Source organism: Helicoverpa armigera, chromosome 21 (assembly GCF_030705265.1).
Source record: "Helicoverpa armigera isolate CAAS_96S chromosome 21, ASM3070526v1, whole genome shotgun sequence".
Classification (NCBI taxonomy): domain Eukaryota; kingdom Metazoa; phylum Arthropoda; class Insecta; order Lepidoptera; family Noctuidae; genus Helicoverpa; species Helicoverpa armigera.
Window position 1 is genome coordinate 2,912,051 of NC_087140.1, and position 15,957 is coordinate 2,928,007.

Consider the following 15,957-nt stretch of genomic DNA (forward strand, 5'->3'; position numbering starts at 1 on the left):
TGCAGCTCAATACTCACAATTACAGTGTACAATGAAACACGTACCAATTGTAAATAAATACTTCCTTTTTGCTATTTATGGATGCGTTCATACACAAAAGTTAGGTATTTCGCCTTGTCAAGTGTAGGTGAAACAGCACTTTTACCGAAGATTTGATACGATGCATACTCTAACAAATAAAACTCTTGGTTAAATATTTATACAAATAACAACAGTAGCCATTACTTTAAGGGACGTGTAGCGCCTAGTGGTTAACACATAGCAAGAACTCCCGTTCACAAATATCACTTATTTTGAAGGCGCTTGATTCAAACGGGTTGTTGTTATGGTGAGATTCCACCTAAATATTCGCACATAGACTGATGATTTGTACAACCCCAGTCAAGTCTCAATAAAAAGGAAACCACCTATGTGTCCAGTTAGGTAAAAATACCTAGAAAAACATGAAACCTCTTTGTACGTGCTTTGTACTACAGTTTTCTTTTTTCTACTGGCCTATAACAAACAGAAGAAAAAATAACTGTCTTCTGACTGTCACCGTTTATTGTATGGATGTGGTTTTAAATATTCACAAAAATGTGTTTCGTCTACACAAAGACGAGAATTTTAGCAATAAAAGCTAAATAAAAAGCCATAAAACATGGCATTCTTCGCCCTTCTATGGAAGGCGCGAACTATAGAAAAATATAGACTCAACTATGAAAAAGAGAAGATCAATTCGATAATGGTGGGACCCACGCAGATGGAACAAACGTTGTCCCAGAGATGGCGACACTATCGACATGACACAAAAAAGCGAATATCAAGGACCTTCCAAAAATGGTATCCTGAGGGAAGTGGAGTCGCAAAGTTCTTCTTATACTTGAGAACAGATCAGACATTTCCCAATTTCCTGTTGAAAAGTGTGTTGGGATTTCTTGGGGGCATAATACTGACGTATCTTTGTTTCATGTTCTTTGTGTTCCAACTGTCGATATCGTTGATACACGCGACTATTATGAGTTCCATTATTGGAGTGCTCTTGACTTTGGGCTTGGCTTTTAGCTATCGGATTAGGTACGTATCGTAAACTCGTTAAATTAACGTACATCGAGAAATACAGTAGAACTTTTTAGGACCTTCGAGGTAAACTATCAATGAGTACCTACCTAGATAAAACTTCACGGGTTGCTGTAAGTAAGCAGTAAACCCATTCTCTTTATATAAGTACGTTGATAACCAGTATTTCAGACCACCGTGTAGCTTAAATGCCACCATAGCCTGACACAAAAACAGTTCCAAAACACGATAAATTATTATTAATTTATTAACAAGGACCTCTATTTTCCTATTGTTTCTCAATGATTTTCTTATGTCCTCAATCATTCTTCTTCTTCCAGATGCCTAGTATTCCTGCTGATTCCTCAGTTTTTCTCCCGGGTTGGAAGGTACACCCTTACCTGTTACGCTCTGGTGCTGATCCTGACAGGTCCAGCTACCAATACACTGAAGAATTCCGAAGTGCTGTCGGAATCTATGGCTTGTAGTCAAGTGAGTTGAACATTATAGTTGCAGAATAATAACCTACATAAAATTTTATCTACCAGAGGTTTCTTACAAATCGGAGGGTTGTGTTTTTTGCCCTTATCAGCATCACCATCATCTACTGCCCTTACCCGAATTGTACCACTCTGGGGTCAGTGCAGCATGTTTTTTCCTTCTATATTCTTCTACCAGACACTATGTAACATTATTTCTAGCTAGATATTCAAGGGTCGTTCTCTTCCATGCATTATTCCGTGATTTACCTAATATGCTACTGCAGAAATTTGCAGTCAACAAATTTTGAAGATGACTTTTTATCGATGTCGACAATTTTTGCTCTTGTCACTTCACTATTTTCTATTGAATTTTCTGCTTAACTTGAGAGTGCATTTACGAGACATGTCAGCTTCAAAATAGTAATAAAAACTAAAATATCAGCCTTCTTCGTATGAGATTGGCAGTAAAGTAAAACTAAAACCTTGAAATATGATTTTTATAAGAGCCAAGTTGATATTGCCGTAAACCTCGAGACTTATAAGCAATTGCATTCTCTTGCATTTTTTTTGCAGTCTTTCCTCTTTATAATATATGTAGTATAGGTATGTAGGTATACATAGAAGTACAGATGTAGACTAACTGCTGTACCTACATGTTTTTTACTAGAAAGCCTCACCTGGAAATCTTTTCTCAGACTCTATATCTATCTTTAGGTATACCAAATAATATTTAAATCGGTTCGATCAGGTAATTTTGTCAAGAAAACTCAACAGACAAACGCGTTATTTCGCATTTATACCAAATAACAAAAAGCGAATAACAAAAATTTCCAATGCCGTGGTTCTTATAAAATATCAAAGGAACTCTTCAAAACCTCTTAGCTCGTGAAGCAAGTGAGCTTAAGATTCGTTCTTACTTCAGTTGCCCACTAATTACGGCTTTCAACTGGAGCATAAAGAAAATGTATAAAAATAGGTCAAATATAGAAGAAATTGATGTGACCTTCTGCCAAATTGTGGTTGTTATAAGTAAGGGGGTTGTTATTCGTAATTTAGGTTACACATGCTGAGAATGAATGGCGAAATAGTATTTTTTCGCAATTTGATTATGTTTTCCTTTTTTTTCGTATCAACCTCATTTCAGAAAGTATCAATTTTTTGAGAGAGCTCGTTTATTGGTTGACTGGCCTAGTGGGCAAAAGAACCATCCTCTCGAGTATGAGGGCGCGGGTTCGATTCCAGGTCAGGCAAGTACCAATGCAACTTTTCTAAGTTTGTATGTACTTTCTAAGTATATCTTAGACGCCAATGACTGTGTTTCGGATGGCACGTTAAACTGTAGGTCCCGGCTGTCATTGAACATCCTTGGCAGTCGTTACGGGTAGTCAGAAGCCAGTAAGTCTGACACCAGTCTAGCCAAGGGTATTGGGTTGCCCGGGTAACTGGGTTGAGGGGTCAGATAGGGCAGTCGCTCCTTGTAAAGCACTGGTACTCAGCTACATCCGGTTAGACTGGAAGCCGACCCCAACGTAGTTTGGGAAAAAGGCTCGGAGGATGGATGGCCTTCATATTTTGATTTAAAAAACTACTTGCTTCCGTTATTTTAGCTTCTCATAGGAACTTAGCCGCGCACCCGAATGAAGGCAGCCTTAGATAGCCTCCCTCGAATATCGCACACTGATACTACCCTTGATATCGGTCTGGATAATTAAACTCTTCAGCAATTCAGCATTGTAATATTAATATAGATTAACTAACTCAGCTTTAATATTTCTATCAAAAGTTATGCAAAAAACCCTATATCTAAATATTATTGCTCAAACAATCTCTAGGCTCTCCAAAAATAGCTCTCCTAAAGCAAAAAATCAATGTGACATTTTCTCATCTAAAAATAACCCTAAGCCATTTAGTTTTTCGTCCGAAACGACAGATAACTCTATTATACCTAGGGTGTCGAGGTCGACAGACAAAATACCAATAAATTCTAGCACTTGCTTCAAAACTAGTAAACATGTCGGGTGTTTAGCCTCATAAGTCAAAATCTAGTCTGTAAAATAAAAATCGTTTAGATTTAAGTTTGATTTATATCGTCTGCTTGGCGGAATGGTTAGGAAATCGGAGTTATTTGCAGGTAAATATGGAGAAAGTTAAACTGTTTGTGATGTAGCAAAACTTTTTAGTTAAACTAGTGGGTACCTATACCATGAACCATGATTGAGTCTCGGCTGTGATTTGTTCATTTGCAGTCGTTACAGGTAGTCAGAAGTCGACATACAATCTTACCAAGGGTTCTCCAGGTAACTGAGTTGAGGGAGTAGAAATAGAAAACGTTTATTTTGCATAGGAGGTTAGATAGGTAGTCCATGTAAAACCCTTGGATTTATAGGTGCATCCCGTAAGACTATAGAGTAAACCAACCCCAACCTAATAGGAAAAAACATAGGATTAACATCACGACGTTTTATAAGAGAGATTTTATACAGTTTCGTTTCATTTTAAACATTAACCACCTTTGTCCGACTTTAGGAGCAGATAAAAAACAGCGTCCACCAAATAAACGATTTCATGAAGAGGCCTTTCAACGCCCTGAAGGACTCCTTGAAGCTGATGGTAGACCGCCTGAAGATGATCACGGCGAGGGTTAAGGAGACGATCATCAGGATAGATAGACTGGTGTTGAGTGTTGGTAAGTTTTATATCATTGGTGGCTTCCACCTTTGTTACACACATTTGTTAACAATGAAAGATTTTTTTCTGACCGGATCAGTAGTTCCTGCGATTAGCGCGTTTAAACAGACGAGACTCTTTAGCTTTATAAAATACTAGCGATCCGCCCTGGCTTCGCACGGGTGCCATGCTATTAATTGATGTTATTATATGTACCTGAGCCAGCATCTTCAATCACTCTATTTATGTAGTTTGAAGATTTAAACATACATCGGGATAATATGGGGACAAAAAAAACGTCTTTGTTTTATACTATGTAGTGAAGTATTAGCTTCTTGTGCGATGTGATGATGCCTGCACGTGGAATGTTGTTGTGCATCTAAGTTGCCAAGTCAACAATAGCTCGCAATTCTAGTGAAAGAATTATGCGATCGATCTGCAGGTCATGTGGCCATTCTCATACATGAAATGATGGCTATTCAGATTATGTAAATACCTACGCCATTTTTATTAGAATCAATCAGGGAAATAATTATTTTCTCATGGTGCTTTATAATACTCTTTCCTACGCTTATACGCTACGGTATGGCATCATCCTCCGAGCCTTTTTCCCAACTATGGGTAGGTAATAAAAACTTCAAGAGATATTCACCCAAAGCCTTTGCAGTCTCATGACACTCACTAGTTAGACGATTCCAAAAAGTTGGCCCCATAGAGAAAAACTGTCTAGAAACTCTTCAAAAAACCACTTCTTCGTTTCAGTAAGCGTCATACATTCTTCTTTCGCTTGGTTGCAATCTGTCACCGATATTTGCAACGAGAATCTCGGAACTCCTTACGAGAGATGCCACAATGCTATGGCTGAAGGGATAGCAGACTGCGAGAAGACTTTAGGACCTGATATTTCGCAGATGTGCCACGTGGCGTATGTGGCTCAAGCTGCTTGTTATTCAGTGAAACCTTTCGCGGCTTTCTGTTATGCAACCGATTTTGTATTGGATGAAGCCGTTTTGGTCGGTGTTAGGAAGAGTAAGTTGATTTGTGATTTTGTAGAATACAGTTTATTCAAATTGTTTGTTTGGATGAAGTTTTGGATGCATCAGGCTTATCTTAGATTAGCTATTGATTTTTGACACGCGAATATTACCTAGACCTTTAATTAAAACTACTTTTACGGATTTTGTCGCGGTTAAATAAAATATTTTTTAATCTCAACGTTTCGAATCCTTTGCATAATATTTCTTAAATAATTTTGTAACCGCGATAATATCCGTAAAAGTAGTTTTTATTTAAATTACATCTCAGCCGCTGCTTATACCAAAAAAGTTACGAATGCCCATTACTTACAATATTTCAGTTTAATCGTTAAAGCTGAAGCAAGCCCATAGACCTACTCCAAAGTTACTGCAAAGTATTCATTCACACAATGAAAGCAGTAGATAGACAGATGTTGAGTCAGCTCTTCGCAAATTCATAGCATTCCATTCCAGCCGCACAAACCGTAACACAGTTTGGAATTTCCATTCAACCGCAATCAGAAATGTACTGCGATCAATTTAGCATTCAATATCTATCCTCAGCAATATACATACCTACGTTATTGTGTTCTATGATAATTAGCCAGATTAGCTGGTATTCAATGTAATTTAAAATTCTAGCTCTAGCTTGAGAGGCATTGTTATGTACTCTTTGTATTTATATCTGTCAGTTGTTTCACCGTCTTTCCGTACACGCAATTCCGCGCAGCCGCAAAAATAAACTATACCTTTCCTCAATGAATTTGTTATCTAACGCTGAAATAAACTTTCATATCGGTAGCAGGTCCTAAAATTAGCGCATTCCAGCAAACTGATACCTGAAAGATACCTTACTCTCAACACATTTCTTACCCACACCATCAAACTTGACTTTCAACGATAACCTAGTTCCTATCTTCTAGAACTAAAGAACTTCTCGGAGCACATGCGAGCGATGTTCCACGTGGAAGTCCACATGAGTCACGCTTACTCCTTCAGTAGTAACACCAGTAGGTCTGCCAGTCAGGTCGCCGCTGGTATCGTCACTGAGATCAGGAACAGAGCTGATCCTCTGCTTACCTGGTTGTCTTGGAGTTCTTGTGTGACGAGCTTGTTCCTGCTGCTTATTATATTCAGGTTTGTTATTTAGTGTTTTATCTTCATACAAGCATATTATCGATGTATTATTTCAGGCCAGCTGGTGAGACATACTATACTTGGATTTGTAAATGTACTATGCACATGGCCTTTGTACAAATAGAATTAGTCAGGACCCTCAATCAGCCGAGTAAGTCATGAAAGATATGCATGTAATACAAATACTAATATGATAACCAACCATATAATCAGGCCAAACAATCTAAGCACGCTAAAAGGTTTTAAGATAGTAATTTTGGTTTCACTTTTAGTGAAAAGCATGTTTTGCAGTATAGTGATATGTGAACAAATTACTATTGTAGCTAATTAAAAAGTTGTGTTTTCAGAGCAAAATACTACCAACACATGTATGAGACCCGCTCGAGATTTGACAATCGTTACGTAACCAAAGAGTTACAAGAATTAGATCTGAAAAGGCAGCGTCAAGGCAGAGAAACGGTCCTGCCTTTGAACAGACGAGAACGTGCCAAATATATCACTGTAAGATTGATTTTCTTCATTATCATTCTTTTTACTTTACTACTGCAGGGTAGAGGCCTCTTCTCATGCAAAGAAGGAATGAATATTAATCAACACACTTGCTTAATTCGGGTTGGCGATTACAGACGTTCAAATACAGGATTCCTCAGGATGTGTTCCATCACCTTTTACTCAGTCATTGGTGTCAAAGATATATACTTAGAAAGTACATTACCTAGCTACCTATGAACATAAAAAAGTAACTCGATAAAAATATTTATTCCTAGTTCATTTCGGAAGTATCGGGTAGTTTCATAAATTTTCATAGATCAGATAGACGACCTTATATCACTTCCAATTTTGCAGACAACGTCTTTCCGTCTCGTTGCTTCTGAGAAGGTCTATCTGAATCGTTCAGCAGTGTTCATGGCTATAACTACCTTCAAGCTACTGATACATATGGTGGCTGACTACAGTCTGTATTGGGTGTTGATGACCATACGTTACCATGGGAGGTACCACACTGATATGATGCGTAAGTTTGAGTATTTTCATGAAGATCAATCAAATTTTTGCAAAAAAAATATTTTAGAAAGAGCCTCAATTCTGTGCTCAAAGCAAGATTGAGTAAGAAGTTTCCTCCAAAAATCCCAACCACAAGTTAGCCATTTCCCTATAAAAATCATGATGTCGAGATGATGTCGTCATTAAATCGAAGATATCCAAGACACCACCACAGTAAATGGTATCAATTCAAATCCTCTCTTCTAATTTTTGCTGTGCCAATCAGGGTCCATAATTGTGACTATCATTAAATATTTCCACCTGATGTACATTATGGAATGCAATAAACGATATGATATGATATTTACAGCGGGTATGCCCCACACAGGTGCTCATGTGACTGGCACTGGTTTCGTGGCTAGACTGTTCAAGTCTATAATAGGTGTCCTGGATATACCATTGAAGTTCACACCACCTTCCCCTATATCGTGCTTGCCGGATCCTTATCCGCCTGATTTAAGGAGGTATACTCAAATTGGTAAGTCTGTCTTCTTTATTTAACTTGAAATAAGTATGAGGTTTAGGTGTACGAGTTTCAATATGCCAAAAGCTAAAGATTTTTTTGTATTCCCAAATATTGAGAGGCCAAAAGTTTGAGCCATGCGAATGTCAATTTTTGTATAATATATAGGTAGATAGAGGAAGATGACTTCATGTGAAGAGCTTTGTGTTTGTACGATTTCATAAGGCTTAGTAAAAACTTGTTTCACGTTGTCTTTCATGTTATAATTATCTCCCGCCAGCGGTTTCTGCCTCGATAAATGGGTATCTATATATGGGGATATAACACTAAACGATATGTTCTATTTCTCCTAGTTTCGTCTCTTAAGTTTGTGTTTTGACTCTTCTTTCTCTTATTCCACTAGGAGTCCTAATATTTCTACTATGGTTCTTCGCTCTATTCGAACCATATGGGCTGCGACTACGTCACCTGATCATGGGACACTATAGACCCGAGCGTGCCAAAGCTAGAGCTACATGGCTGTATAACCATATCTTGAGGACACGAGGTATGGTATAATATATTCTACGTTCCCATAGCTCTATTTGCGTCCTGAGGGAACTCTTTTTTGCACACCCGGATAAAAAGTAGCCTGATAGTAGTGCCTGGTAAAGAAGCGTTAACAATTTTAAGCTCTAGACTGTCTGTGTCTGTGTAGGAAATTTCGTTTAAGTCAGTTCAGCAGTTCTTAAGTTTAATTTTGCTTTTGCATTTAATATTTTCGTTTTACTATAAAATGATGGATAATACCTTAAAATAGTGGATGAAACCGCGGGAAACAGCCAGTTTCTAATAATTGGAGACCCGACGAAAATCCTTTGAAACCTGTGAAGTGTGAAATCGGTCGAGGGCTCACGAAGGTGAATAACTTCAAAGACAGAAGTACTTACACAACTTTTGTTTCAAACTCTTGTACCTATATTTTTATTGATTCCCACGTTGAGCTCCAGATTTCGAGTTTGATTCCCGGGTCGGGGTGAAATCGCTTTGTGGGTTTTTAAAAACTTTCACAAAGTAGCCTGGAGCCTGAAAGTTGGTGATTGATTCACCCGTGCATCGTAGAGCACGTAAATGTCGGTCCTGCTTGTGATCTCTCTCCGGTGGTGTCGGATTGCCGCCCCATCGCGCTATGAGAGTGAAGGAATAGTGAGTGCACTTGTGCAAATGCTTATGCACATAATATGGCTGGCTTGGTTGGCTAATCTCCTTATATGAGAACAGCCGCCATGGCCGATAATCGGCTAGAAGGACATCATTGATTCTTATAACATACGTCGAGTGATTTTCAGCCAGTTTCATGAAGTTTGCCAGAAGGAAACTGCATCGTGAGTACAAGTATACGTCGGAGGCTTCACTTACGTTTCGTCAGTGGGTCACTCGCCGTGTACCGTAAGTTTTTACACAATTTGACAGTTTGCGGTGACAGTGTGTTGAGCATAAGAATGGATGGATGGACTGGCAAGGGTAGGTTAAAGGCTCCAGCAGACCGGATGCGTATGCGTAGACGTAAGCGTAGTCACGAGCGTAGTTACGGCGTAACCATGAGTTGTAATGTATGGAAATGTATGAGACAGGCCACACCGCTTGCGTAACGTAGACGTGCGCGTCGTTACCTAGGTTTAACCTTACCTAGGTCACAATATCTAACCTACTTCTAATCAAAACGTTTCTTCAAAGAATTGATAACAATTAGGATTTAGTTTTCAGTGCCTCAGATGTTTGCTCGGATTGGGTCCAAGTGAAGACCATTGCTTGCTGTGCGGAACTACAGCTTCTTCCAGCGATCCTGACTCTCGATTAACGAAGTGAGGATTCATCATTTTCCTCGAAAGCTTTTCTCTAACTACATTGGATCGGATTGGATCTAAAAGGGTGCTGTAGTACGAGTGTTTTACATGGAGCGACTGCCTATCTGACCTTCTCTCAATCCAGCTCAGGCACAACGATATCCCTTGATAAAGACTGCCAAAGATATTCAAATGACAGCTGGGATCTACCGTGTTTGTAGTGAAACTAAACTTACTTGTAGTGGTACCTACGTCAAACAAAGTATTCTCTTTATTATAATTTCACTGAGGTGCTGTTTTCTAGAATTCTAGTTAGATTATCTTGTTTTTTATAGGTGCGAAACCCCGGGCTGCCCAGGTACATTCTGCATAAGTTGTTTCACAGACATTGGTGAACTGTGTACCATCTGCCTATCACCAGCTGATTATGGTGACCTTAGCGATGTCAGTTTCGAAAAGTAAGTTAAAACACATACATAAAACTGACTTCAATAATAAAGTACCAAAAACCTTCTCCTATGTCTGACAAATAGCAGGCTGAAACCGCATAAAAATCAGCTCTGCCAAACGCGAGACGAATTTACATTCATACTCATAAAATTGAGAATCATATTTTTATCTCAGTTCAAAATGATGGGACAGGGAAAATGACATGATAACAATTTTGAGAATATTGAGTTTAATTTACAAATGTTTATTCTTAGAGGTTCTACAGACGATGATAGTGACAGCGATGCTGGAATTTATGACGATAGACACTCTTTAAATGTAAGTCAATTTAACGACAAACTTAATGATAAAATATTAACAGTGAGAATAAACAAAGCTCTTTTGCAAATTACAGGCCATGTATATGAGTGATAGCAGTCACTCCACAAAATCTTCTAGCAGCGAACACAACAGTAGATGGCATTATTTTACTAGAAGTGGAAATAAAACAGGGCCTTTTGACGCAATTGCCTTATTACATGCCAATAAGTATGAAAGAGACATTATCACAAACTATTTCCTTAAACAGTACAGAACCATGAAAAGTAATATGAAAATACGTTGTTGGGATAAAAAGTATACTCTGGATTGGGTCACGAAACACACTTCTGAAATTTTGTATGAAGAATTAGAAGCTGAAGAAAATTATCACTCTTATTCAATTGAACAAATTGCTGAATTTGATAAAGTAGCCAATAGAACAAAATCTGTCGGTGTTAATACTGATAGAAATCGCGGTGTCATATTAAACATGTTACTCAATAACTTTCGTACACGAAAACTAAAGACGAGTAGGAATAAAAAGAAAAAAGATAAACCAAATCAGAAACAATACACAAAGTTATCACACACTGAAAATGTAAAGAGACCTAATGTAAAGACCCATACCCACCAGGTATTAGAATACAATATCTTGAATGTTCATGTCAAATCGTTGTTAACATCTAAATCGTTAAATGGTCACAATTTGGCAATACGGCAAAGAAATTTGAAAAGCATTGTAAGAGGCAAGAAAGATACCACAAGAAAAGATAAGCAGAAAGTGTACGAAGAACTAAAAGGTGTCATAAAAGCAATCAGACAATTTCTTAAATGTAATGACGGTAATGTTGAATCCAATCAAAACAACGAAGTTACTCCAAATAATAATCCTATTGAAGAAAATCTCGATGCTACTAAACCTATAGACAACACTGGCATTGACGAAAAGAATAATAAAAAGAAAGACTCCAAGAAAGATAGCTTGAAAAAACCAAAAAAATCTAAAGATTTGAATAAATCTAAAACAAAGAACTCGCGCTATAGAATAGCTGCATTTCACACGTTCTTCTCGAACCATTGGAATAATTTTAAATGCGCTATAATGCCTTGCACTGCCCAGAATAGATCAGACAGTCCCCTATCAAAAGAGAAAAAAAATCATAAACGAAGAAAAAAACGGAAAGATAGCATTGACTTGAATGAAACGGACGTAGAAGAATGTATTGCGAGAAAGGATATTAAACATACAAGAAACCTTAGAATATCAGCATTTTTAGCTGAATGGGAATGGACCAAAAGGGATTATAGGAAAGATAAGGAATGTGAAGGAAATGATGATTCTTTTTCTTTACCGATGGCCCTCCAATAACGACCAATAAGATCATCGGTGTAAGTTTGGCTCAATCCAAATATAAATAAAACTAGCTGCTGACAGAGGTTTCACCCGCGTCCCGTGAGAACTACTCCAAGTGCCCTGAAGCCTTTGTAAAATATAGCCTATAGTAGTCTATATGCCTCGACGAGTGGGCTATCTATTCCGGAAATATTTTTTTCAAATCGAACCAGTTTATAAGATTAGTAGGTTCAAACAAAAAAGTTAAAATCTTGATGCCATGCTTCGTCGTACGTCGTCATAATAATATGTCGTTATTTCGGATTAGTCGGAACTGTCAATATTTTCAACTATTGATACTTAGTTTTTCCAGATGGTTCAACTAAAAAATTTGCCATTTCAATGGCGGGAGGCACCGCACGCGCAAAGGAACGGTCCCAAAATAAAAATTGTTCAGCAAGATAAAAAAGAAAAGCCAGAGAAACTAGATAAAAAGGACAAAAAGGCCCCATGTCCCATCACACACCAGTCCGACAAATATTTAAAGATATTCACGCCTCTACCCAAACGTGAGTAAAAATCTATTCAGTAACGTTTGACTAGACCTCTTAAAATCGTTAGTCTCGAATCCCTTTGCTTTATTTATTGCTATAACTTGCTAAGTGTCCATGTCCGAAATACGTCCGAAATTAAGCAGGCACTCAAAATAAAGGTCTCCCAAACATATAATTTAATTTTTTATGATCTCGTATAAATTTTCAATGGTGAGAGGCGAATCGAAGCAGTTACAAATTAATATTTTTTTCATCTAGATAAACCGGATAAACCTAAAAAGGATAAAAAGAATAAAAAAGAAAAAAAAGACAAAAAGGACAAAAAAGATATACTAAAAGCTCCATGTCCCATCACACACCAGTCCGACAAATATTTGAAGATATTTACGCCTTTTTCAAAACGTGAGTAAAAAGCACTTTTTCCCAACATGGAAAACAATGATTATGAAAAAATATCATCATCATCATCTCCACTCAGACGTCCACTGATGACCATAGGCCTCCCCTTTATATAGATACCTGTTGGAGGCGACCTGCATCCAGCGTTTTCCGGCGACCTTTATAAGATCGTCTCTCCACCTTGTTGATGGACGTCCTACGCTGCGCTTGCTAGTCCGTGGTCTCCATTCCAGCACTTTTCGACCCCATCGGCCATCTGCTTTGAAAAAATATCCTCATCTGATTTTGTCATAATAATATTGCATTATGTAGTTGCAGAAAAGGTCTGCAGCAAGAAAACTGTAGAAAAAGTTCGCAACAAAGTGAGCATCGTGCCAACGCCACCTTCTCTACCACATTCCAGTTTCTTGCACAAAATGATGAGTTCCTTGAACCTTGCTCGAGACAAAAGTTTTCCTAGAGATGGTAAGAACAACTTGAAAATGTAACTACTTTTACGGATTTTATCGCGGCATCCGGCGTTTCGGATCGTTTACATTTTGCATTGAAAGTAGCATTTATGTCTAATATTGGCGTAAGTGTCAGAAATCAATAAACTACTGAAATACTTCAAAACATACCTAATACATAAATTGTAGGTCTTGTCAAATCATTTCACCTATTCAAAGTCAAGTGCGGAATATATTTTCTGCTTTCATTCCTCTTTACCTGTTGTCATAACTGCCTCGTTGGTCTAGTTGTTGAATATCGTGGCTGCTATGCACTAGGTCTCGGGTGCAATTGCCGGGTCGGGCCGAAATCGCTTTGTGAGTTTTAGAATCTTTCACGACGCAGCCCGAAGTCTGGAAGTTGGTGATTGATACACCCGTGCATCGGAGAGCACGTTAATGTCGGTCCTGCGCCTGATCTCTCTACAGTCGTATCGGATTGCTGTCTCGTCGGGCTATGAGAGTAAAGGAATAGTGAGTTCACCTGTGTCTACGCAAATGTATGAGCACTATAATATGTCCTGCACAGTTGGCTTGGCTAATCTCCTTATATTAGAACAGCCGCAGCCGCCGTGACCGATTAATCATCATCATCGTCAGTCGGCATACTAACATCCACTCCCTTCTTATTTATGTCCTCTTACAAGCACCAATCTATCTTTTCCTTGATCTCCACCCCTTCGTCCATCTACATTCGACACCTACATAAAGATGTTTTTCTTTTACAGAAACTTCAATTTGCTTATCGAAACGAGCTAGTTTCTATCGGCAGTTCACTAAAGAACTGACTCAAAACTCTGAGTAAGTGGAATTAAATCATTTCCATCGTTTATTTTATATTTATACATACATGTTACTAATGAAAATGTCGAGATATTTAATTATATACTTTTTTAACGACGCCAAAAATTATTAAAAGACCCCTCCCGCTGTGGGTTAGCAGTGGTGAGGGAGTGTCAGACTTTTGTGTTCCGTCGTAGGCCTTTTATGTACCAGGGCCGCGGTAACTTATATTTACTTTTATTTATATACCTTTCGATTAGGGTGATTATTTATTATTTACAATGGTAATCAATTGATTGTATTGGTTTTCAGCGTCATGGCCACTGACATGTTATTCAAAAATGAAAATTTCTCAAATGATTTTGCAGAGGTAAGAACATAATGATTCATCAACAAAATTTTTGCAGCTGAATTTTCACGAAAAAAGCAGAATAAATAGAACCATTTATTGGTAGTTTTTTTATTGATTTCACAGCATATTTTTCTACATTTTAAAATATAAAAATCAAAAACAAAAAAAGTATAAGAAAATAGATGGCCACCGATATCTGGCACCTTGGACCCTCCAAGGTACCGGTGGTTAGGGGTCCCAGAAACAGAAACCTCCTCACAATACGCGCCGTATCAAGGAGTACTGCCATCTGAATCAGTCCCTTGATCCAGCCGCCTAACGGGAAACCATTTATTTATTATTAGTATATCGGATGAAATATTTTCTAGGACCCCTCCGAGTTCATTGCAACTTCCAAATTTGCATTTAGCGACAACTTACTGGGATCAGAATTAAGTGAGTATACCTTAATTATGTACCTTCGAAATTGTGTTTAAATATTTTTTTAAATTTTAATTCGTAGAATGTATCCCTCTATAGACTGGGTTATATTTTTTAGAACTCTGCAACAAAACTCTTCGAGCCCCCATAGACTGTCTTTTAGCTTAGACAACGGATCCCTTTAAAATGGATGTTACCAACAGGCTTTATGGCTTGGGTTTTGGTACATCAAAACTGAACCAGAAACTGGTTAACAATCAGTACTAAAACTTGTGAGACAAGACCTCTTCTCATACTTAGAACAAAAGTTTCTGAAACCCAGAATACGCCAAAGCAGGCCTATGTGAAGTTTAACAACCAATGCATTTTACCTCCTCCACAGTCATTTCTCGATGTTCCAAAACTAAGAAGAAGGTTTCCAAACGCTGCAAATGTGGGGCTTACGATGATCTGCAGAAGAAATGGGCTCATGTCAAACAGTAAGTATATGAAATACTCCTGCAAAAAAATTGGCGTTAAGGCTGCATTCAAACCAAACTGCAAAAGTGAATGTGTATGAAAATACAATAACCTGTGTAACGTTTGCTCATATTCGGCGGCTGACAACCAGTATGGTTTGAACACAGCCTTAATGCTTTACGTTTAGCATTCTTTATTTGTTGTCTTACTATCTTTACGTTTCATTCATATTGTCTTTCAAGAAATCCATCTATTGCTTGTTTTGGTTTACAAAATTACACACCATCTTCATCAGTTTTTTTTTATATCATTTATTATTTTCGTACAAAATTTGTATTTGTTTTACAGATGTTTATCGGAGTCAGGGTAAGCACTTTAATCATGTGTGTAGTATTTTTATGGCGCTGAATTACAAATTTATATTACCACATAACATTTATCTAGGTGCAAAAACCCACTCGGGTTGATGAAGAATTTCTGCTCCTCCTTATTTGGTCCGTCTTGTACCATCGAAACGTGTCCAAATAAAAAGAAAAAATGCAAAGAAAGAAAGCCAAAACCGCCAAAACCGCCGAAACCGCCGAAACCGAGGAAACCAAAAAGACCTAAGAAGACGTGTGAAATGAGAAAAACTTGTGTTACACAAACAGAAAGATCATGCAGACCTGCGAAGCCAGAGGCCGTTCAAACTCAGTGTTGTAGAGACAATGAGACACAGATGACTCAGAAATAGAAAGGGAAGCTGA

General features: G+C 37.9%; 2 protein-coding genes across 2 annotated transcripts; both read left to right on the top strand.

The window, feature by feature from the left end:
• The first annotated feature begins 175 nt into the window (after nucleotides 1-175).
• On the top strand, nucleotides 176-11,792 carry LOC135118326 (DC-STAMP domain-containing protein 2-like). The gene is made up of 14 exons (XM_064039960.1): nucleotides 176-1,056; nucleotides 1,380-1,530; nucleotides 4,047-4,206; nucleotides 4,950-5,216; nucleotides 6,127-6,340; nucleotides 6,688-6,841; nucleotides 7,187-7,355; nucleotides 7,713-7,862; nucleotides 8,215-8,394; nucleotides 9,176-9,275; nucleotides 9,587-9,691; nucleotides 10,009-10,131; nucleotides 10,378-10,441; nucleotides 10,518-11,792. Exons 1-14 carry the CDS (start codon nucleotides 641-643, stop codon nucleotides 11,790-11,792), a joined length of 3,528 nt encoding a protein of 1,175 aa, XP_063896030.1. The 5' UTR covers nucleotides 176-640.
• LOC135118327 (uncharacterized) lies at nucleotides 11,020-15,944 on the top strand. The gene is made up of 10 exons (XM_064039961.1): nucleotides 11,020-11,812; nucleotides 12,130-12,325; nucleotides 12,569-12,712; nucleotides 13,022-13,174; nucleotides 13,926-13,998; nucleotides 14,293-14,350; nucleotides 14,701-14,767; nucleotides 15,135-15,231; nucleotides 15,560-15,577; nucleotides 15,656-15,944. Exons 2-10 carry the CDS (start codon nucleotides 12,130-12,132, stop codon nucleotides 15,942-15,944), a joined length of 1,095 nt encoding a protein of 364 aa, XP_063896031.1. The 5' UTR covers nucleotides 11,020-11,812.
• Nucleotides 15,945-15,957: the final 13 nt, after the last annotated feature.